This window comes from Phoca vitulina, unplaced genomic scaffold, assembly GCF_004348235.1.
Source record: "Phoca vitulina isolate PV1807 unplaced genomic scaffold, GSC_HSeal_1.0 scaffold36, whole genome shotgun sequence".
NCBI classification, from domain to species: Eukaryota; Metazoa; Chordata; class Mammalia; order Carnivora; family Phocidae; genus Phoca; species Phoca vitulina.
In genome coordinates this window covers 3,429,913-3,453,424 of record NW_022589739.1, presented here as the reverse complement: position 1 = coordinate 3,453,424, position 23,512 = coordinate 3,429,913, and the positions used below count along the sequence as shown (strand labels likewise).

Genomic DNA, 23,512 nt, shown 5'->3' with positions numbered 1-23,512 from the left:
AATTTTTGAGTGGATGGTTGGGTACTGGACTTTTACCTATTGGGTTCTAGAAAGTTTATATTCCTATAAATGTTCTTGAGCTTTCTTCTGGGATGCAGTTATTTGGAAAGTGTGATCCTTTTTGCTACATAGTACCAGAACAGAATTCGTTCAGGGTTAATTTTGTCCTACTACTGGAACAAAACCTGTCTGCGTACACTACCCAATAACCCAAGAATTATGAGATTTTTCACTCTGGCTAACTAGAATAGGAATTATTCCTGGCCTTATTTGAGCTCAAGGTATTATTCCCTCTAGTCTTTTAAGGTATCTTGTTCTCCCAATTTAATATTCCATTTCTAAAATTCAGCAACCTCAATGTAGTATCATTAGTTTATTACATTAACACATACATCTAATAATTACTTCATAATAGTTGATAACCTTGTTGTGCTCCAGAAGGGCAGCAGGCAGGTTCTCCACAGCACTGGTATACCCAAGTTTTTGTAAATTTTAAACTTTCCTGCCTCTCTTCAAAATGGTTTATATACCATAAAGCCTATGGTTTTGAAATATTAATCAATCAAATCAAGCAAGCAATTAACAAGTAAGGAAGCCAACTAAGAAAAGAAAGCTTCACAGAAGCCAATTTAAAAAGAAAATTCCTATTTTCAATTGACATGGGAAATTCCTTCCTACAAAAAAAATCCCCATGCTGTCACAAATTCTGTTCCTTCTTCCTGGGATGCCACCCCTTCTCTCCCAACACTACATTCTTAACTTGTTCCTCAATAACACTTCAAGACTCAAGCAATCAATAACTTCCCCCTTAGTGCCACTGAGGTTTTGGAACAGCACCCTGGAGTTCCCATCATGCCCTACACAGTGACCAGTGACAAAACCCTAAACACACTAAACTCCAATTCTTGGGTTTGCTTTCCCACTCTCCCAACACCACATCCCTTGCAGCTAGGGAGTAAGGCGTATTTGTCTTTGTACGCCCAGAGCCCAGAAGAGTGCAGCGTCGTTAACTAATAAAGACATATGTTAAGTAGACAGAGTATGACCAATCAAATAAGTAAATGAAAACATATAGGAAGAAAAATAAAAATTAATATTTGAGACAAGTCAATCAAAATTACGTTATTAATATAACTTTGGGGAAGGGAAATACATGTCCTTAAGAATTTTGCTATTTAAAAAAAAAATTAAAAAATTAAGAATTTTGCTATTTGTCTTTCTGCTCATTCTTCCAAAAGCTATCTTGCCCCATCCCTCCTTCATAATGTAATTCAGCCAGAGAGAAATGGCAAATTACCTACCTATACGTAGTAAGAAAAATTAATTAATGACCAAGATGATAAGATAATCCCACTACTAAGATGATTTATGTGCTTCATTCATTTACTTTTAAAGCATGGTCTCACATCACTGTCTCCTAGGAATCGAGGTCAACAAGAGTTTGTACACACATTTCTGGTCAAGAAATCTCTAACCACATATAGAGCTGCTTTTGAGCTCACTGGTGTAGCATTATTTTAACTAAGAAATAACACTGCTACCACCAAAGCAAACAAAAATGCACAAAAAGACTATCGCATGGAACAAAGAACATTGCATATGTAGATTGAAAGCTACACAAATAAGGATTTCCTAGAGGTTTCCCAACCCAGAGAATTTTATAAAGATAAACCATATCTCCTGAATATTTTAACTTGGTAGGTCAGCACCACCCAGGAATGTTTTGTTTTAAACAACAAAGGTGAATCTGATAGAACAAATTCACAGATCTACACTTGGGAACCTCCAGTGAGTCTCACTTCCAAGGCACAAATGAGTATTAGAAGATAATCCACAATAATAAGTTTATCTAGTACTATGTATATCCAAATAGAGAAGAGCAAAATAAGAATGATGAGAGCAATTTCATTAAACAAACTGGGTTTCATAGGAATAGACCTAAACATTCGTAATGCTCACTTAAGGATGCGCCTGGTTAATGAATAATGTAAATTTACAGAAGCAAAACTTGTTTTTGTTTTCAAAAATATCTATTGCACAGAAAGAATCATCAAATTAATACCACGGCTTGATTCACTGATGCCTTGAATCATTCATTCAGCAAATATTTATTGAGTACATATCTTTGTTCTATGTGCTAAGGACAAAGCATGAACAAAACTAACCGCTCAAAACTGAGAGGCCCTCATGCTACATAAACTCAATGGTTTACAAATCTTTTAGATGCAGACAAGGCACAAACAGGTAAGGCGAGAAGAGGACCCTTAATCTACTATTGGCAGGTAGGGGTGATGTCCTTTTCTTAGGAGGCTACAGGGGCAGACTGTGGTCAAGGTACTAACAGACAGAGGGGGGGTTAGTACACTTAGGTATTATTACAAGTGTAATGGGTTCCTTTCTCAAATTAACAGTGGCCACTAGCACCTAACAGGGGAAAGGAGAGGGGGAGGCTAAGGTAAGCTGGGGGAGAAAAGACGAGGTAAAAACAAAAAGCAAAACCGTCCGTTTCTAGGCAAGGCTGAGTCAAGGACAAGAAACTTGAAATCAGAGCTATCACGAAGCCCACAATCCAAGCCCACATACTGCTGTATTAAATTTCAGAATCAGTGTGCTATCATATTTACCTACTTTAACATTTTCAGTAAGCACAAACAAGTCATTTACCTATGTTTTCCTCCTACATCTTTGACAGGATAAACAAAATGATCAATGTATCTCTAAGGGACAGGTGTGTGATAACGCTAACCATTCAAATTCTTTTTATTTAATGTAAACTTCAGTGACTTTGTTCTTTCTATTGCTCTGTCATTAGTGTCTAGAAAAAGGGTTCAATAAATATTGGATGGATGGATGGATGGATGGGTGGGTGGGTGGGTGGGTGGAAGAAGCAAATCTAGAGATCCGGAAGCCAAAAGAAAGTAAGCAAAATCTCTTCTGGCTGATCTCCCTTCCCAGACAGGTTCAGAATTTCAGGGATCAGTAGGAGGAATGCCCAGGGCAGACCCACAAATTCAAAGAACATGGAGAACTGGCATTTGTTATTTAAGAGAAAACAAGCTAGAAACTAGAAAAAGTCCAAAGGATTGTGTCTAAGACAAAGGCAGAAAACAATGAACTGGGTCAATAACGAAGCAAGCCAGACTGGTTACTGAGTAAGAACCTCTTAGGGGTTCTGTAAGCATTTCTGAATGGGGAAGTAAGTAAGTAAGTAAGCATTTCTGAACGGGGAAGAAATTTTTATGGGATCCCTGTGGCCTGTCCAGGCTGTTGGTAAAGCAAGGGAAGGTGCTAAGACATTCTAGGCAACACCTTTAATTCTGAAGAGACTTTACAAAGGTAAAAAACCTTTAGCATAGCACCTCAATTTCAAATGTGCTGTGCACGGCTCTCAAAGGCTGGGAGGTGAAGCATGGTAGTCTTTATACATCCAGAGCCTTAGGAGAAGGTGTATCTGAGCACTAAGACACCTGAGAGAGAGAGAAGGAAATATCAGCAAAGGGAGGAGGGAGGAGGCAGAGGTTAAGGTGTCCCAGAACTAAGTAAACAAAGTGTTTCAAAAATGAGAGTCTGAGCAACTGTGTCAAATGTTACTGACGTCTGCGTAAATGGTGACCTTGACTCGGGCGCTGCATGCCTGAGGTCAGGGCAAGCAAGAATGGCAGGAAAGAGAGGAGAGAAAGCAAGTGTAGATAACACTTTTAAGGAGTTCTGCTTGACAGAAGCAGCAGAAAGGTACACAGAGAAGAATGTGAGATTAAGAACAAGCTTCTGTTCTGTTTTAAAGAGGAGATCCGTGCTGGCAGGAATGATCGTGCGGCAGATAAACAGAACAAGTGGAACGGGACCGTTGCTGGGGTGAGGCCTACAAGCCGGGGAGAAGGAACGGGACCCAGTACCTACTAGAGAGGATGGGCACACACAGGTGAACAGTTTAGCCACCTAAGTGGGGGAAGGCAGAATTGATGGGGTACATGTGCACTTAGGTTAGTACATGTGGAGGTGGAAACGTGCAGAAATGTCTCAGTGAAATAGGAAAATATTACTCATCATTAGCTGAGAGTGAGGAAGGGGAAGAAAGTGCTGTCAGTTTAAGAATGAGAAAGTGAGTAAGAATCATGCAAACAAGTGGGAAATGAATGGACGAGGGAAAGGCGGTAGGATTTGCAGCCAGCCAGCACTCAAGGCTCCCGTAAGTGCAGGAGTCCTGCCTGAGTGCAGGTGTGAAGGAACCTAGACCAGAGGAGATGAAGCAGAAGCAGGAATCCAGTTTTTCTCAGTGCCTATCCTTCAGAGAGCAGAATCTACAGGAATGAGCGAAAATTAAGCAGTCCGATCTCCGCTACTTGCTCTTCTCCCTTGGATATACACGTCTGAGCTTTCAGCGTATACATAATTTATCTTGTATACAGTTTAAAGCAGAGAACTGTATATAGAAGAACTTACTCCAAGCTAACTGCATATCTTCAGGGTGATGGAAATATAAAACTTATCATTCCCTTCGTTGTTTCTCTCATCACCTTTGTTTTTTATTTTACTCTTCTCATAAAAAGGAAAAAACTTAAATGAAAAATTTTATAAGCGCATGGTGTGAAACAAAGTAGAAGTGCCATAATATGTTGACTATCTGCAGACAGAGGAAACCATACCACAAACACTGGCAATCTTCAGTATAGAGATGACTTAGATATAACTCCAGTATCACCAGTAAACATTTCTAATTCTTAAGCCCACGTTTTAAACTTGGTATATATTCAACAAAATTTTACAAATAGAGCACACAAATCAAAGATTTGTTTTAAATAGTTAACTACAAAATGGAAGGCTGTCCTCAATGCTGTTATCAACCCATTTTTCTTGATGTTTGTACTTTTCAAACAAAATCTTAAAAGTGTTAACACAAAGCTATATAAAAACAAAGGACAACTTAAATACCAGCAAAATTTAAGAAACAACTTAAACAATTATATTCCAGATATGGGGTAGAGGCTAAACCCTGAAAAGAAATAAAGACACAAAAAGAAACCCCAAATAATGGAGAGCCTGCACTAATTTACATCTGACCTTGTTCTGCTCACCCACAAAAAGATGAGTGGGCAATATATACTCCAAATTTTAAAAATTAAATGTGAAATAAGTGGGTAAAGAAACAAGCGAGTATAATCTAGCCTACAACTAAATGCTAAAAATCTTCTTCCCTTACAGGTTACTGGTGTTAGAACCTGCCAGTGTAAAGAATGAACAGAACATTCTGTCATTGAAGGAACTCAGGGAAAACCCAAATACTGTCATTCAGGTCAAAACTATTCTCTAAATGAAAGTAATTTAGCATTAACACTGAATAAACTTGGCCTGTAATAAGGGTAACTTTAAGATGAGCTAACTGAATTAGAATTTTGGAGATTATCCAAGAAATTATAACATGTGAATGGAGCTGGTACAAATACTTACAGGCTTACAGGGTCCACTGAAGTTCTGTGTAAATATATGTGAGAATTTGATTTCCCCAGATCCAGTGTGCCAAGCTCGGCAGTTCTTCTGATCATGGCACTTTCAATGGTTTCATGAAACACATCTACTCACCTACACAATTATCAACAATGGGATTCCCACGAGCAACATTCCTTCTCACCTGTCTTTGATGATCCAGATCTGCTTTATTACCAATTAAAATCATTGGAAACTCATCACGATCCTTCACTCTGAGAATCTGTCTTTGAAACTTATAGATCTCTTCAAAACTAAAACAGAAACAGACAAATCAATTTGCTCAAATATCAGAACTTGGCTAGTCTCACACCCCATTTAGTATCTTATTACTTTACCTTTTTCTCTAAAAACAAGAAGTCCAATTCAATACAATAGTGATCTAGGCATGAACAGAAGATCTACATTTTAATACTGGTACAAACCTGCCTCGATCTGTGACTGAAAAGACCAGCAGGAAACCCTCGCCAGTTCTCATATACTGTTCTCTCATAGCTCCGAACTCTTCTTGTCCTGCTGTATCCAGAACTAAAGAGAAAAACAACACATGGGCAGGCCCAATGAACGTGGGTCCTTCAGAGCACATCCGACTTAGTGCAATAAAGACATGGCATTCTCCTCGGAGTGCTTTATTCTCGACGCTAGAGACAAACATATCTCACAGCAGACAGTTTCAGGGTCATCTTCATCAGTACGGGTTGATTTCGTAGCTAGAATATATTAGCATACCAACTACAAGGTTAAAAATATCAAATACATCTAGGCAGATGGAGTCAGATCACCTCTGAAGTCACTTGGATCTCTATCTCCTCCACGCAAAGAACTGAAAAAGATACCTGTAAATTCAGGAAAGAAATCTTGGTCTACTCCCACCAACACCACACTTAAAGTGCAAGTACTAACGTACCTCTTGATCTCTGTGAATGAAAGAATCATGTAAATTAAAAGAACAGGGCTATCTTTTGTGGAGACACGGAGTGTGTGACCAAGCACAAAACCCTATTTGCTAACGCCTCTGTGCTAAAAATTCTAAGCAAGTTAACAAATATTCAATCTTTTCTATATTTACTTCACCCATTTTAACATTTGCAAGAAAGCAGGAAGAGCTGAAACTTCATGTTTTTTTCCCAAATGTCCCCAAAAATACAACTTCAACAAGTTACACTGACATGATTAGTTTCACCAGCACAAGATCAACACAATTCTTGTTTTATATTACATTTACTGAGGAATATTTAAATGCTGATTCATCAATCAAAACTAATGAAAAGAGGTGGGCTTATGTTCAAGACCATCTAAAATTTATGCAACTAGCAAAACACCCAAGCTTACTTTTTAAAAATAGGATATGCGAACTATCAAATAAAGGAAGACTACTTACTATCTAGCCGGGCTGCTCGGTCATCTATCACACACTGCTTTGTGTAGGAATCCTCGATGGTTGGGTCATAATCCGTTACAAAATAGGACTGTAAGAAAAAAATCTTATTTTTAAATATATGTTTAATTGCCAAGTACCAATGTAACTTTAATCAAATCCCACTTATCCAGAATTAATAACAATATTTTCAAGTATTATGGTTTAAACTACTATGTTGGTTTCCCACTGAATGAAATCTATTCCGAGCAGCTTCCAAGTAGAGAACAGGTACTAAACAGCTCTGAATTTTCCTATCTGAAATATGCAAGAAGACTGCAAAACACCTACTACAGTTTTTTCATAATTATATACAATAATGTTTTCATAATTACATATACCCAAGATAATATATATCTAGATCTCATGTTCTTCAAAAACTAGAAAAACAGTCAGTTATAAATCCAGGTCTATTTGCAACTCAGTGGTAAGCACCAGTCCTGAGAACAAAGCAGTCTGAAACAAAGGGAGACAACAAATAGGGGCCTGGAAGATTCCATGCCTCATCTTCATTCTCCCCTTCTTTCCTCGCACCTTGTCTTTTTCCCATTCAGCTGCCTTGTGTATCATCGTAAGCAAATGGGATTTCAGATTTTTTTTTTTATTTGCAGGGATCTCAAACTTATTCTTTCACTGATATTTTTGTTTTTTTCATCTCAACTTCTGTTTCTGTCTTCTTCTGTTAGCAAAGCCTCCCAACTGTTATCTTCTGCAATCATCACCAGAAGCAAGGACAGTTAAGGTAGCAGAGCAAGAAGGGAAGAATCTCAGTGAGCCAGTTAAAAATGTTTGTGTATTACACTTCACAATTTCTTTAAAGTTTTTAAAAAGAAAACAATGGCAACACTAAGAATCTGAGAGAGAACTTATTTCCCGCTTCTGACAGAAGGGCACTAACTAGGACACTGACATCATCCTTCTTTTGTTCTGAGCATCTCCTTTGCTCTCCCCTCTTGACTGACTTCCTCAAAGCCTACTTTCCCACTGGCTCGTTACCAGTTCTGAGGGAATGACTTAGAGGAAGGCAGCTTGATGCTGGGAACCAGAGCCAAAGGGGTTCAGCCATTCTTCAGGCAAGGGTTCCTGGCAGCTGGACCTGCTGGCTCCAGGGACACTGCATTCTTAAGTGACACCCCCCCCCGCCCCCACCGGCATGTGATATACACAAACACCGTAGGCTACTCAGAAGTAGGAACTCTGAACAAAACAGTAAAGAAACCCCTGGTTGGGGAATTGGGGGTAGGACACTGATCTGCTTGCTACTATGACTTGATATATTTTATTTTTAAAGGACGCTTTCCACATTTTATTTATATTTTAGGATTAGCTTTAATGACAGAATTCAGTATCCATAATCCTATTTCCCTCTGGATGGTTTCACTTAAATGCATGATTTTTCAAAGTCTATAAAAGAAACATTTACCAACAGGAGCAGCTTTGAGTAGAAAACCATCTCCATCACCACTCCATCCCCATTTAAAAATAAACAGATACCAAAACAATCCTGAACTTGCTTTTCGGCACCCACATCTCTTCTAAAAGTGATACAACTGGCAACAGTATCTTTCTACACACTATTCTAAACAACTTAAAACTGTAGTCTTTCCCTCAAGCAAGTTGGATAGGCATGCTGTTTATATCTTTTTAAGATTAGTTTCCTGAAACATGTTTCTAGGCAGCAATGGGATACTTCCTGCCATGCTTTCATCTTGTAAAACCTGAAATTCACTGAGTACTCCCAGTTTATACCTAAATGTGCTGAAGTGTGCTGCACTGTCCCTCCCACTTCATCTGAAAAAATAATGGACAAATATTAAATATATTTTAGTCATGCATGGTAACAAATTCGTTCGATGTGACTTTTTTTTTTTACACTATGAGACAGAATTAAGACATTAACATATGTAGAAGATTACTGGGTTTAAGCAATTTTGAGGGCCATTAAAATAAATTATTTTTCCTTTTAGTGACTATGGAAGTTTCACATTTTCTTTGGCCCTCTTAGCTCTTCAAACGTAATTTTTTTTTTTTTTTTTTTTAAGAGAGCAGGAGAGAGAAGGGGAGGTAGAGAATCTCAAGCAGGCTCCACACCCAGCATGGAGCCAGATGCGGGGCTTGATCTCACGACCCTGAGATCGTGACCTGAGCTGAAATCAAGAGTTGGGACTCTTTTTTTTTTTTAAGATTTTATTTATTTATTTGACAGTGAGAGAGAGAGAGAGCACAAGTAGGGGGAGCAGGCAGAGGGAGAAACATGCTCCCCGCTAGCAGGGAGCCCAATGTAGGGCTCGATCCCAGGACCACAGGATCACGACCCGAGCCGAAGGCAGACGCTTAACGACTGAGCCACCCAGGTGCCCCATCATAATCTTAAGGTTATAAGAATTTTGCCACTTTGCTACCAAACACTGGCACACACGTATTCCACTGATGTTTTTGAGACAAACTAATTGCTGGAATTTCTGGTATTTAGGTCCATATTTCATCTTCACTGTGTCCTGTTTTCAAACTGTGACTATAGAGACCATCATTTTGTTTCTATATATTGATTTTAGGGAGCCAGAAAGCATCTTCCTCCCTCATAAAAACCCATCCAAATAACAATGCTCCAGGGCCTGACTGACATGGAATCCAACACCCCCCTCTCTCTCATAATGCTTGTAAGCCACAGGTCAGAATGTGCCTAAAAAGAGCATTCTTCATGTGCAGGTAACAAATATAATCATCACCTCCCCCCACAAAGACATAACATTTCTGTTGCTTTAACCTAGGTACCAGATATTTAGGGCAGCAGATCACCAACAAGAAATCAGTCTGGCGATGGACAGTCCTAGATTTGATACTAATTCTGCTACTTTCTAAGTGTAGAACCGGAGGCAAGTTACTTTACCTTTCTAACCTTTAGCATCTGTAAAACAGGACAGTAAGGGGTGCCTGGGCGGCTCAGGGTTAAGCGGCAGCCTTCAGTTCAGGTCATGCATGATCCCAGGGTCCTGGGATCAAGCCCCGTGTCGGGCTCCCTGCTCAGCGGAGAGCCTGCTTCTCCCTCTCCCTCTGCTTGCCACTCTGCCTATTTGTGCTCTCTCTCTCTCTCTCTCTCTCTCTGTCAAATAAATAAATAAAAATCTTAAAGGAAAAAAAAAAAAACAGGACAGTAACAAACCCTCGTGGAGCAGATAAATTCAAGTAGTGCCTATAAAGTGCCAAGACATGCTGATGATTGATAAACGTTAACCACGCTGCAGTATTTTTGTCACACAATTAGATGGTACAAGTGTTTTTATTCAAGTATAAAGACTTGCTAATCCTGGGAACAGCTGTAATAATTCCAATCCTGGTTATACCACAGACCAGCCGTGGCACTTGGCATCCAAAATGTTGTGAGTCAAGATACAATCTCCTCATGTGAAGTTTTAGAGATTTTTTTCTGGAATCTGAGCAGTAATTACACAGATACACACATAGGTAAAAATTCATCAAGCTGTACACACGATGTGTGCACTTTTTTGTATGCATACAAATTAGACCTCTGTAAGATACATAAATTTAATGATTCCCTGCTGTTTACAGGATTCAGTGCTTTCTTCACACAGCATGCAAAGCCTTCTAGTTTGATCTGTACTGTTCATCATAAGAAGCCTTATTTTTTTACTACTTGAAATCCTCAGCCAATTGCTCTTGCTCTCCTGGTTTCATGCATTTGTTTGACAGTTATTTATGGAGCATCACGGGGACAAGGCCCAACTTTCACAGAGCCTCACTGCTTTTTACACAACATCCAGTGCTGCGACTGGGGGTGAAGGGAGTGGGGAGTGTGAAATACACAGGCATGAAATGCCAATACCATGCTAGTTCAGAAGGCAACAAAATTTAAGTGGCTTAAGGACTGTAGTCATGTACAGGAACTATGTGTACATTGACTTATAAACATAGTCCAGCAAGTTGCCAGAAAAGAAAACAGTCTCTGGTCCTGAGGCTGAAAGAAGTTGCCAACCACAGTCCAGAAAGGATATTCTATAGCAGAAAGCAAGGGAAAAAAAAAAAAAAAAAAAAGAGCACAGTGTTGCATAGCAGAAGACAGTAGAGAACACACTGAAAGGGGAAGGGGGGCAGGAGAAAGTAACGTGCTTTCTTGGTATCACAGGAGAGGATGCATGGAGAAGGACCCTAGCCAGAAAGAAAGGGAATGCCTACTTTCAAAGGGCAGGATGCCTTCCAGGTAGTACAAAGGGCAAATGTACATAAGTCTCCTTAAGGTTGTTAAGATTTATGGAGAAAAGTTTAGGATTAGGGAAGCTATCCCATTGAGACAGGGAGTCTATTTCCCCTTGATAAAATCTGGTCTGGGTAAGGTTGTCAGAAGCCCTTAATAATGCAAGAGCATTATGCTGTAATGGCAGGAACAGTATTCCTGATTATATGCCACTAGATTGCACATCAGGAATTCTGCTTGGCCTAAGAGAACTGCCAGCTCACTATCTTCCCATTCAAAGAAACTGCCTTAAGAAAGAAAAGAAAGGGGAAGGGGAGGAGAGAGAATGAGCTGAGGCCACTTCTGCATTTAGGGGGCAGGAGTGAGATCCCACTTTCTCCTGACGCCCAGCTACTGGTGAAAGTGTAGTTCCGGAGCACTGCCACAGAGCGGTGCCTGGTCTACACAATGGGATGGGTAATTTACTGGAGATGTGTGAAACTCTGTAAATCCAGCACTCTGGTTAAGTTTACTACCCTTGCTTACTACCCTAAGGTGCCACTGGGGAGTCGTAAACAAATGAAAGGGCATTTCTAAGCATAGTGCCAGTCTCAGGAAGAGTCTCAGGAGTCCTCTAAAAACATGGGGTACAGAAAGGAAAGGGAGACTTTCTTTTCTTGACATCCTGTTCAGCTCACCCTTCTTCCCCCACACTACACAAAGAATCCACATCATGAAACATTCTAGATACAGAATTCTTTGGTTCTCTGCCCCCTCCATTTCAAGTCAGTATTTTCCTATTCTTAATTCTATCCACAAAACCTATGTTTTTTAAATCATGATAAAATAAACTAAAACATAAGGTTTCCTAAGGGCTCATTTTCTATTAATACATGCACTTATAGTCTTTGCTGGAGGCAACACGATGAGAAGAAAACGTATGGGCTCCAGAGTTTGAGAAACCTGAAATTCAAACCCAGATGCCACTTCCACTTCCACTTCCTGTTTGAGTCCTTGGGTAAATTGATTAACAGCTCTAAAGCCCATTTTCTCAACAGAAAGAGTAAAGGACAGGGATAATTTAAGGAGGTCCTGTCCCAGTGCCCACTTTAGATGTGGCTCTGGAGGATCATGGGAAAAAAGAAACCTTCCAGAAAGAGGTTGCGGGGGGAGCTGACCAGAGGGACTGAGGAGCTGCAGTCGCCAGTGAGTGCTGTGTACACCCCATTCTCTTCCTGGCTAGGAGCATCTGCTGAGGTTATGCAGCCTTACCCCACCACTGTATCCTAGTGGGGGGGGGCCGCCAGGGAGGCAGCAGAGTGGAGTGGAAAGAGCCTGAGATGTAAGTCAGACGAGAATACAGCTCTCTACTTTCACTACCTGTGGGAAATGAGAGCACCTCATTTAACCTGTCTGAACCTCAGTTTCACTGTCTGATAAGATGGAAATAATACTAGGGGCGCCTGGGTGGCGCAGCCAGTTGGGCGTCCGACTCCTAATTTCGGCTCAGGTCATGACCTCAGGGTCGTGAGATAGAGCCCTGCATCGGGCTCTGCACTCAGCGTGGAGTCTGATTGAGACTCTCTCTCCCTCTGCCCCTCCCCACCCCACTGTCTCTCTAAAATAAATTTTAGGGCGCCTGGGTGGCTCAGTTGGTTAAGCGACTGCCTTCGGCTCAGGTCATGATCCTGGAGTCCCTGGATCGAGTCCCGCATCGGGCTCCCTGCTCGGCAGGGAGTCTGCTTCTCCCTCTGACCCTCTCCCCTCTCATGCTCTCTCTCTCTCATTCTCTCTCTCTCAAATAAATAAATAAAATCTTTAAAAAAGTTAAAAATGTCTGTGCATCAAAGAACACAATGAAAAGAAACAGCAGAGTGAAAAGAAAACCACGGAGTGGAGAAAATACTTGAAAATCACAAATTTGGTAAGAGATTGATATCTAGAATATAAAAAGAACTCCTACAAGTCAACAACAAATAACCCAATTTAAAAACAGGCAAAGGGGGGGCGCCTGGGTGGCTCAGTTGGTTAAGCGACTGCCTTCGGCTCAGGTCATGATCCTGGAGTCCCTGGATCGAGTCCCACATCGGGCTCCCTGCTCGGCAGGGAGTCTGCTTCTCCCTCTGACCCTCCCCCCTCTCATGTACTCGCTCTCTCTCATTCTCTCTCTCTCAAATAAATAAATAAAATATTAAAAAAATAAAAAAAAATAAATAAAAAAAAAAAAATAAATTTTAAAATATATTTCAAAGATTCTCTCCCTCTCCCTCAACCCCACCCCCTTCTCTCTCTCTCTCAAGAAAAAAAAAAAAAAGATGGAAATAATACTAAGCTTGCAGGATTGTTGTGAGAAGTAAAAATAATGTATGTGGAGTACAAAGTACAACCTAGGACACACAGTAGGCTCTTACAAGTCATAGCTACTGAAGAGCAATCTGTACCTTACTTCCTCTTGCAAACCTGCAACACTCCAGCCAGAAAACAATCTCAGTATGCCTGAATTCCTCTTACCCTTAAGACAACAGGTCTAGATTTTCCCACATATTCTATGTTATGCTTTGGAAAATCTGTACACCAAACTTTATGTATGCCTTCTAATTGGTACTTACAATTTCCTTTTACATTTGCTTATCTTTTCATATATGCATATATGTGAATGTATAAATGATGCACTGAGCTAAACTCAACAGGGTACAAGCATAAAACTTTCCTTCAAAGCCCTTCTGTGGACAAGATTTTCCTTGCTCCTGAATGAAATCTAACTCAAGTCTCCTGATTTTTTCCAATCATTCTTTGATTATAAATAGTTGTTCAATCACTGTCAGCCCCAAGACGTTATGATTTCGATAATTAAGATGTGTAGTACAGTGTGTTAGTCAATACTCATCTAAATTAAAAAGCTTTTTTCCCCTTCTGAGCTAGAGCTGAAAAGTCTGCAATTGGGCTGTGGGGGGGGGGAGGGGAGTGATACCAGTCATTGTCTGTCTTTCCCCATCTGTTTCTGCATCTCTTCAACTTCTAACAAGGCTGTCTCTGGTTCCTTCTGGGTTGGAGCTGAAGGAGTGGGGAGAAGTAAGGGGCACTGAAAAGGCCACACCAACGAAATCTAATGTCCATGCTAACTTTCTATGGGTCTCCTGGAAGAGTCCCTACATGGGACCCTCCATGTGCAATTCCCAGAACTTGAATGAGAACTGACCATTTACACCTCTAACCCTCAATCCTTAGGGTTTCCACAGGCACCTCCTCCTGGTTCGTATCATCTTCTAGGTGGTCACACACAGTGTCCCTCTTTAGAAGGTTTTACCCTGGTTCCATCCAGAAGCTCAAGGAAACACTGCTGCCCTCTGAAATGCAGATTACTAACTATACAGCCCTCTTTCTTTCTGCTCTGCTAGGGACCCACAGATTCACATACTATTCCTTATGCTCTGCCAAACACCAAGGGATACATGTCAAGTTCTCAGAATGATTCTACTAGAGCCTCCCCTATTATTTGGCTTCAATGAAAGGGACTTAAGAGAAGCACCCTCCTCTCCAGAGGCTGTGTGTGGAGGTGGGAAAAGACACAGAACACACCACATACTAACAGTTCTCTCCAAAAACATCCTTGTTTTAGAACCCTTAATTCTCCATACTTTTACTTCCTGGAGATAAGATATATGCAAAACCAATTTAAGGCCACCCTCTATGCAAGTCCTTGAAATATGAGGGTAACTTTACTCTCAGCCTCTGGGCTTCAAGAGAAACTAAAATAAGTTATAGAGTTCCAGTTAAAGCCTATTTCCAACTAGATCTCATGTATCCATTGCGTAGCTTATGCTTCTTAGAACTTCTTTGGAGTTAAGTAAGGTACTCTGTACATAGTTAGAACCTCAAAATACCGGCCATTAGGAAACCCAGTAGTTCAGACGATTGTACTGAGAGGTCAGAAACTGACTTCCCAGAGCACAGTAAGGACCTGGTTAGCGATCCATCAGCAGCCTCTATCTGCTAACACAAGAGCAGTGCAAATTCCTCTGGTAACACTAGAGAAGGCTGTAGCAACTTCAGGCAGCTGGGGCCAGCGTCAGGCTCTTCCTGGTGGCACTGTTTAACAGCAGCTGTCAAGTCACAGAGGACCTTTGTTCCCTGCAACACCCTCCCTTATTGTGATGTCAAATGTTTCCACTATGCCTGATATTCCTTCAGGCAAGGACACAGTTTTTCCTGACTGAATTAGTATTTCATTTAATCTAACAAGTATAATTATGGAGATCCCCATAATGGATCCTCCAGAATAAAAGGCTACCCTAAGTACCCTAAGTCCAGTAATCCTTTTAGTCTCTTTTTAACAAAACTTCCCCCCCCCCCACCCAGTCAATGTTGCTAATTGTCTCAGACTGTCCAAAGCCACTGTGTGCCTTTCATGTGACTTCTGTGCAATCTCAGGGATGATATTCACACCTCATGTGAAGATCAATGGGCCTGGTATGCAACAAGAAAAAATACAGTACAAAGTCAACTTATAAACTGGTTCTATTTCAAAAGTTTGTTTCTAAGTCAGTCAGTGCTCGTTTCCCCAGGTAAAAACTGTTCTCATCTGTGTTTAGGTCCATAAGGCCAGATCACAAAAGCTACCACTGAAATATGGTCCTGAGCCATATTAACCCTGAGTTCTATTCTAACCTCTGTAGCAGAGGCATTTGGCCCAAGAAGAGACGGAAAGGGAATTTCCCTTCCTTTCCCAGTGTAGAGAGCCAGGCTGAAGCTACACCAAGGAGGAGGAAAAGCTTGTCTTTGGGGCACCCCCCCAGACACCCCAGCCACATCATCCTTCCCTAACTCTCCACTACCTCATTCTTATCCTAGCATTCGCTTCCCTCTGATAACATTCTAGGTACAAAACCACTTACCTCTCTCTCTGCCCACTGTTCCTTCCACTTGCCACTCTCAAATTAAAATTAACAATCCCCTCAGGAGACCTAGAGCTCACCCAGAGGCACTAGGTGGAAAATTACCAGTCCAAATTAGAGCACACTGCAGTAGGAGCTCACCCCAACCCTTCAAGTGATGCTTGCTCTTTTAAAAAGCAAAATTCTAAACCAAAATGAATCTTTAGTTAACATTTTTGGCAAAGGTCAAAAAGAAAAAGAAAAGCTTCAGACTCCGTGAAAGGAAAATTATTCAGGGGGGATAAACCACCATTTCATGATGTCAGCTCCCCAAAGGGAGTGTCAGCTTACTCTTCAAAGCTTTTATCCTTCCAAACCCAAGGCTTCAAAAGGAAAGAAGGGAAGAGAACGGTTTTCCTCTTTCTTCTTTCACTTCCCTCCACCAACCCTATCACAACTTGTAAAACTAACCTATTGGGTGGACAGAAATGTTTAGCTCACAGTACCACTGGAGAGATTTTGATAAAAGGAAAGGAGGGGCCCTGCCATGGCTACAGCCACTATTCATATATACAGACCCTTAGTAGGTACGACAGGCTTAACTCAGGTACTGCCTATACAAGTACACGCTCATCCTGCAGAGCTGCCGTAATATTCAGAAACCAGTAAGCAACAGTAAGCCAGCAGCCTCTATCATGCAGCATAATAAAGTTTATTTTTCTTGTTTGAACTTAATATTCATTCGCTCTCATCCTCCAGGAATTGCAATCCTATTTTGAAAGATAATGTACAAAGCCTAAATGAAGTTTTAAGGATAAGATTTAATTTTTTTAAAGCACAATGACAACTGGCACAGACAGAAGTAATAAACAGAGGGCCATATAAGCCTGTGAATGATATGTGGACATTAATAAATAGCTCATACTATCCCCATGGGAAATGTGAGTAAATCCCATGACATTCCCTTTAACACCAAGTTTTTGTGTCTTTCGGTTCTTGCCTTGACTGAACCTTGTCTCCTAGGGAATTTCCAGATCCACCCCATCCTTTCCATCCTGATAGCTATTAATTTACATTACATTAGCCTTCCTTACCTCCACCCTTACGTGGACCAAAGCTGCCTAAACAACGTAACACTGGCCTCTGTGCGACATTTCAGACGAAGAAGACAGTCTTTGACTTCTAGGGCACGTAATCGTCCAGGCCTCACCTGGGTCCTATCATTGTATCCTTCCTCTCCGTATCAGGGTCCTCCCCATGATGGGAGTCCCCACCACAAAGACCTCGGGGCCAATACGGACTTTAGGCAAGAAGCATTTTCAACCATCACAAGATCCACATTCAGAGTCTCAGCATTGTTATTAGCTCTTACTCATCTGACGTTGGCAGGACAGTAACAATGCTGATAACTGCTACTGTTTTATTCCCAACCCGGACATCACCATCTCTCCTCCTCCTTCTCCCGCTTTCCCAATCAACATGTATTTCAGCTCTTACAATTGGCTGCTTCTACTCTTATCTCTTTTCTTATGCAGATAATCTTCTAGGTAAGTAATCCAGGTCATTCCTAGAAGTAGGCCCTCTTTTTAAGAGCATTACTGGAATATAATTCACATACCAGAAAATTCACCCATTTCAAGTACACCGTTCACAGTTTTTAGTAATTCACATGGTTGTGCAACGGTCATCACGATCTAATTCCAGAACATTTTCACCAACCCCAAAAGGAATCCCACACCCTTCAGCAGGCATTTCCCCTTCCCCCCATCCTCTCCCACCCCTAGGGCCACTAAACCACCAATCTACTTCGTGTCTCTATCGACATGCCTGCTCAGGATATTTCATGTAAATCCAATCATATAATACGTGGTCTTTTTGTGTCTGGCTTCTTTTACTTATTAGCATATGTTTTCAACATCTGTCCATGTCATAGCACACATCAGTACTTCATTTCTCATTCCTTTGCTATGATACGCCATCATATGGATATGTCATACTATATTTACCCATCTATCGGGTAATGGACATTGGAGTTGTTTTTACATTTTGGCTATTATAAATGATGCTGCCATGAACATTCATGTACAATCTTTTCGGTGAACCTATGTTTTCACTTTTCTTGGGTACATTTCTAGTACAGGAATTGCTGGATCATACCGTTAACTTGAAGAACTGCCAAACTCTTTTCCGAAGCGGCTGTGCCATTTTACATTCCCATCAACAGTGTTTGAGGGTTCTAACTTCTCAGCATCTTCACCAATACTTGTCGCAGAACATGTGTCTTTTTGATTCTAGTCATCCTAGCGGGTGTACAGTAATATCTCCTTACAGTTTTTTTTTTTTTTAAGAATCTTTTTTATAATCTCTACACCCAACGTGGGGCTCAAATTTACAACCCTGAGATCAAGAACCACATGCTCTGCCAACTGAGCCAGGTGCCCCTCCTTGCAGTTCTGACTGGTATTTCCATAATGGGATGTTAAATATCTTTCCACATACTTATTGGCCATGTGTGGACCTTCTTTGGAGAAATGTCTATTCAAATCTTTGCCCTCGGGGCGCCTGGGTGGCTCAGTTGGTTAAGCGACTGCCTTCGGCTCAGGTCATGATCCTGGAGTCCCGGGATCGAGTCCCGCATCGGACTCCCTGCTCGGCAGGGAGTCTGCTTCTCCCTCTGACCCTCCCCCCTCTCATGTGCTCTCTCTCTCTCTCTCATTCTCTCTCTCAAATAAATAAATAAATAAATAAAATCTTAAAAAAAAAAAAAAAAACAAATCTTTGCCCTCTTTTAAATTGGGTTGTCTTTTTATTGTTCAGTGTAAGAGTTCTTTATATATTCTGGATATAGGGACACCTGGGTGGCTCAGTTGGTTAAGCGTTTGCCTTCAGCTCAGGTCATGATCCCAAGGTCTGGAATCAGGTCCCGCATCGGGATCCATGCTCAGCGGGCAGCCTGCTTCTCCTTCTGCCTGCAGCTCCCCCTGCTTGTGCTCTCGCTCTCTCTCTCTGACAAATAAATAAAATCTTTTAAATATATATATATATATTTTTTTTTTTTTTCTGGATACAAATCCCTTATCAGATGTATCATTTGCAAAATTTTTTTCCCATAGCCCCATTATTTTGAAGTCTTCCTGCTATAATTAGCACACAGTTCCTTAATCTCAACCCTGAGCCAAAGTCCTGTTACCCACCAACAATCTGCCACAATTCCAACTTCCATATACCCAGATTTGTGGGTAACATCTGGCCTTGTGCTCCATCAACCAACTGCACTATCCTTTTACTGTGTGGTGGTTCTGCTGTGCTGACTGCTGCCTGGAACAGAACTTCCATTGCTATACCCACTCCCCTAAGACTCAACCAGCCCCCCCACCCCTGAACTTTCCTCATCACACTGAACTCCCTCTGCCTATACCATGACCTAGCACAGTTCACTTGTGCCAGTTTGTGGCATCACCCCACTTCATCAAATCTAATAAGATGCCATTAATTTTAAGACCAACATTATCTTATGTGCCAAGAAAGGAAGAAGAAAAAAAAAAACACCAAAACAACTACTGCATGTCTTTGATTATGAGCCTCTCAATGTCAAAGATCCCAGAATGTAGAGGAAAAAATGTGTCTTAGAATTAATGAAATACGGCAGTTCTAGACAACAATTCTGTAAGGCTGGTATCGTTGTTCAGATGAGATCATTGAGGCTCGGTGGTTACATGACCTGCCAAAAGTCACAGTCAGTAGACTGGTAGAACGGGGATCCAAATTCAGGTCTAACTCCAAAGCAATACTGCTTCCATTACACTTTCTTTAATCTGTCATATTAACATCAAAGCATACAACATGCAGCAGTTTAAAAAAATAAATCCCATCACTCTTAAAGTAACTTATTTTTAAAATTATGAACTGCTATTGCCAAATAGAAAAAGCAATTAAAAGCTGTTTCATTCAAAATGAAAACATTTCTACATTAATAATAAAGGTCTGAGGATGGCAATATAAAAAACATATACTCTTTGATCTAGCAATTTCACTTCTAGAAATGTATCCTACCAATACATCTGTACATATATGAAATGACATGTGCAAGGTCATTCATTATTGAATTTTTTTTAATCTAAAAGACTGGAAACAACTTAAATGTCCTTCAGTAAATGACTGCTTAAATTATGAAGCACTCATTCAATACGAATGCTTCCATTAAAGAAAAGAATGACTTCATGTACTAATAATGTAGAGGAATCTGCAAGATATGTGGTTAAGTAAGCGCAGTTTACCTATTTGCTTTATTGTGCATAAAGTATCTCTGGAAGGATATACAAGAAAGATACACAAGATATCATTACCTATGGGAAGACCCCAACCTGGAAGTTGGGAGACAGGAGTGGGAGGGAAAATTTTTTGTTGGTTTTGAAATCTGAAACATGTGAATGAAAAAGGGAATCAAGGGGAAAGACCTAGATGGATTACACACAAACTCTTTAGTAATAAAAGCAGAGCACAGGAGTATGAGGAAGACTAGATCCTAGTCCCAGCTCTACAACAACCAGACGAGTATTCCTGGAGGAGTCAGCCTCTTTCTTGGCTCTTAGGGTAAATGAGGAATTTGCTCTGTCTGATCTTTTAAAAGACTCCGGCTCTCTAATTTTATTAGGACATATTTAGCTCCTACACTGTGTCCAACAGAATTTATAGGTGCTATCAAGAATTCCTTTGTTTTATATCTGTGGTATAATGGAAAGGATATCAGAGTTTAAGTCAGGAAGGTTTGCTTACAGCCCTAGCTCCCACTACTTTCTAGCTATAGAATTTGCAGCAAATCACATCATTAAGTACTATTACCTGGGAAGCTGAGGTTATAGCTACTTTCACAACTTTGTTACAAGGAGTCAAGTAAGACAACCAAAAATCTTCTGAGGTTTTTACACCACTATGTGAAATGTAAATTACTGATATATACAGAATCCCCCTTTAGGTATTACAAACTAAGTATAAGAAAGAACACGGATTTTGGAATCTGTCAGGCCTGGATATCCCACTTAACTGATATATGATTTTGGGAAGGTTATCTAAATCTCTTAAATAAATCTTAAATCTCAATCTCCTCACCTATCAGATGGCCACAGTGATTCTCATTTGAAAGGGCTACTGTGGAGATTAAATGACACTTTAAAAAAAAAAAAAAAAAAAGGTTAAATGACACTGTCAAGTACCCAGTACATGGCTTAGTCCAAAGCAGGCATTTAAAATTTGGTTTTCTTGGGGTGCCTGTGTGGCTCAGTCGGTTAAGCGTCTGCCTTTGACTCAGGTCATGATCCCAGGGTCCTGGGATCGAGCCCTGCATCGGGCTCCCTGCTCAGCGAGGAGCCTGCTTCTCCCTCTCCCTCTGGGGCTCCCCCTGCTTGTGCTCTCTCACTCTCACTATCTCTCAAATAAATAAAATCTTTTTTAATCGATCAATCAATAAATATAAATAAATAAGAATTGGTTTTCTTCCTTTCCAAACTTAGAAACAAAAGGCTGCCCCATAAAGCAGGTAGCTGACCAACTTGCTTCTAGCTGTTAACTTTTGTTCCCCAGGGCCTGGCTAGTTACTTCCCTTTTCATTTCCTTTCCCTTCTATCCACTGGCACCTACGAATATCCTAAACCCTGTCTTCATTTCTCATCTCTTCTAGAACAAAGAATGAATGGTCTGTTGGAACAAAACTGGAAGTAAAGGAGGCTGGTGATTTTCACAGCCCATGTTCTACTAAACTTCTAAAACTTCCACATGAGGGGTGCCTGGGTGGCTCAGTCAGTTGGGCGTCTGCCTTCGGCTCAGGTCATGATCCAAGGGTCCTGGGATCGAGCCCTGTATCAGGCTCCCTGCTCAGCAGGAAGCCTGCTTCTCCCTCTCCCTGCCGCTCCCCCTGCTTGTACGCACTCTCTCTCTCTGTCAAATAGATAAATAAAATCTTAAAAAAAAAAAAATTCCGTATGAATCTTCCTTAGGCTCATTCACTAACCCACTCAATCTACAAATACTAACCAAGCACCTACGATGAGTCAGGAGCAGAGAATGGAATCACAGCTCTCATGGGGCTAGCAGTTTTGTGGAGGGTTGACCATCAACATATAAATAAGCAAAATATATATAGGAAAGGTCATGTGAACTCTAAAGGAAAATAAAGGGGGCTGACAGCAGCAGGAACTAGCAAGGAGAATGTGATATTGCATAAGAGAGCCAGAGAGGGCTTTGCTGGCAGTGTGACATTTCAGGATAAAATCCTAGATCAACGGAAGGAGTCAGCCATGCTGCTATGTGGGGGAAGATCACCGCAGGCAGAGAGAACATTATGTTAAAGGTAGTAAGGTGAGAGTCTGGGTAACATGTTTGAGGAATAGCAAGGAGGCCAGTGCAGCTACAACAGAATGAATGACAGGGAAAACAGTACCTGAGTTCAGAAAGTTAACAGAGGCAGTCAAAGCCCTGTAGGCCATGGTTAAGGACTTGGATTTTATTCTAAATGAAATGAAAAGCACTGCGGAGTTTGATTCTCTGATCTTATTCTACACTGGCTGTTGCCTTCCTTTCCCAGTCTTGCTATGCAATGGACAGAAGTCTTCTTTCTGATACTTCCTTTCGCAGGGATTAGCCAAGAACCACCCCACAGAGGCAATCAAAGCAGTGTGTGCGTACACTTTGCTTACGATCCCCTTTAAGATGTTGTGGCGAAAGATTTCTATTGATCCAAGGAGGAAAAAAGAAGTAAAAGCACTTTAACCATGTTTAGGAAAATGTAGGTCAATTATACTTGAAAGTTATCAGTAATACAGGGGCGCCTGGGTGGCTCAGTCGTTAAGCGTCTGCCTTCGGCTCGGGTCATGATCCCAGGGTCCTGGGATCAAGCCCCGCGTTGGGCTCCCTGCTCGGCAGGAAGCCTGCTTCTCCCTCTCCCACTCCCCCTGCTTGTGTTCCCTCCCTCGCTGTCTCTCTGTCAAATAAATGGATAAAATCTTAAAAAAAAAAAAAAAGTTATCAGTAATACATTTCTAAATGTGCTTAATCGTTTTATAGAAACATAGATACCAATGAAGACTATTAACATTGTAATATGGATTTTAAGAGTACCCATGGTATATTAAGTTCATTCATTCAACAAATATGTGTTGAATATTTACTACTTAGTGCTGGGGTACAGTCCTGAGTGAGAATAAAACTGGTATGATCCTGGCACTTGTGGAGCTTACATCTTAGTAGTGGAGACAATACATAAGCAAGCAGAATAAAGATGACAATTTATTTTTTGAGAGAGAGAGAGAGAGGTGGGGGTGGGGGCAGAGGGAGAGAGAGAATCCCAAGCAGGCTCGATCTCACAATCCTGAGATCATGATCTGAAATCAAGAGTTGGATGCTCAACCGACTGAGCCACCCAGGAGCCCCAAGATGACAATTTTTGAAATAAGTACTACAAAACAGACTCATGTGGATACAGAATGGATGGAAGAAGGGGCTTGTTTTTAAAAATTACATTACCAAATACTGTACCCATGGGTCTACAGC

At 40.9% G+C, this 23,512-nt stretch overlaps 1 protein-coding gene across 5 annotated transcripts in view; it reads right to left on the bottom strand.

The window, feature by feature from the left end:
• Nucleotides 1-23,512, bottom strand: part of RRAS2 (RAS related 2) — a 90,815-nt gene that overhangs the window by 7,768 nt on the left and 59,535 nt on the right. For all 5 annotated transcript variants that reach the window (XM_032427133.1, XM_032427134.1, XM_032427132.1 and 2 more), the window contains 3 exons: nucleotides 6,866-6,953; nucleotides 5,910-6,012; nucleotides 5,630-5,738 (listed from right to left, as the gene is read on the bottom strand). In XM_032427133.1, the coding sequence (XP_032283024.1) occupies nucleotides 5,630-5,738; nucleotides 5,910-6,012; nucleotides 6,866-6,953 (300 nt within the window). The remainder of the gene's footprint in view (nucleotides 1-5,629; nucleotides 5,739-5,909; nucleotides 6,013-6,865; nucleotides 6,954-23,512) is intronic.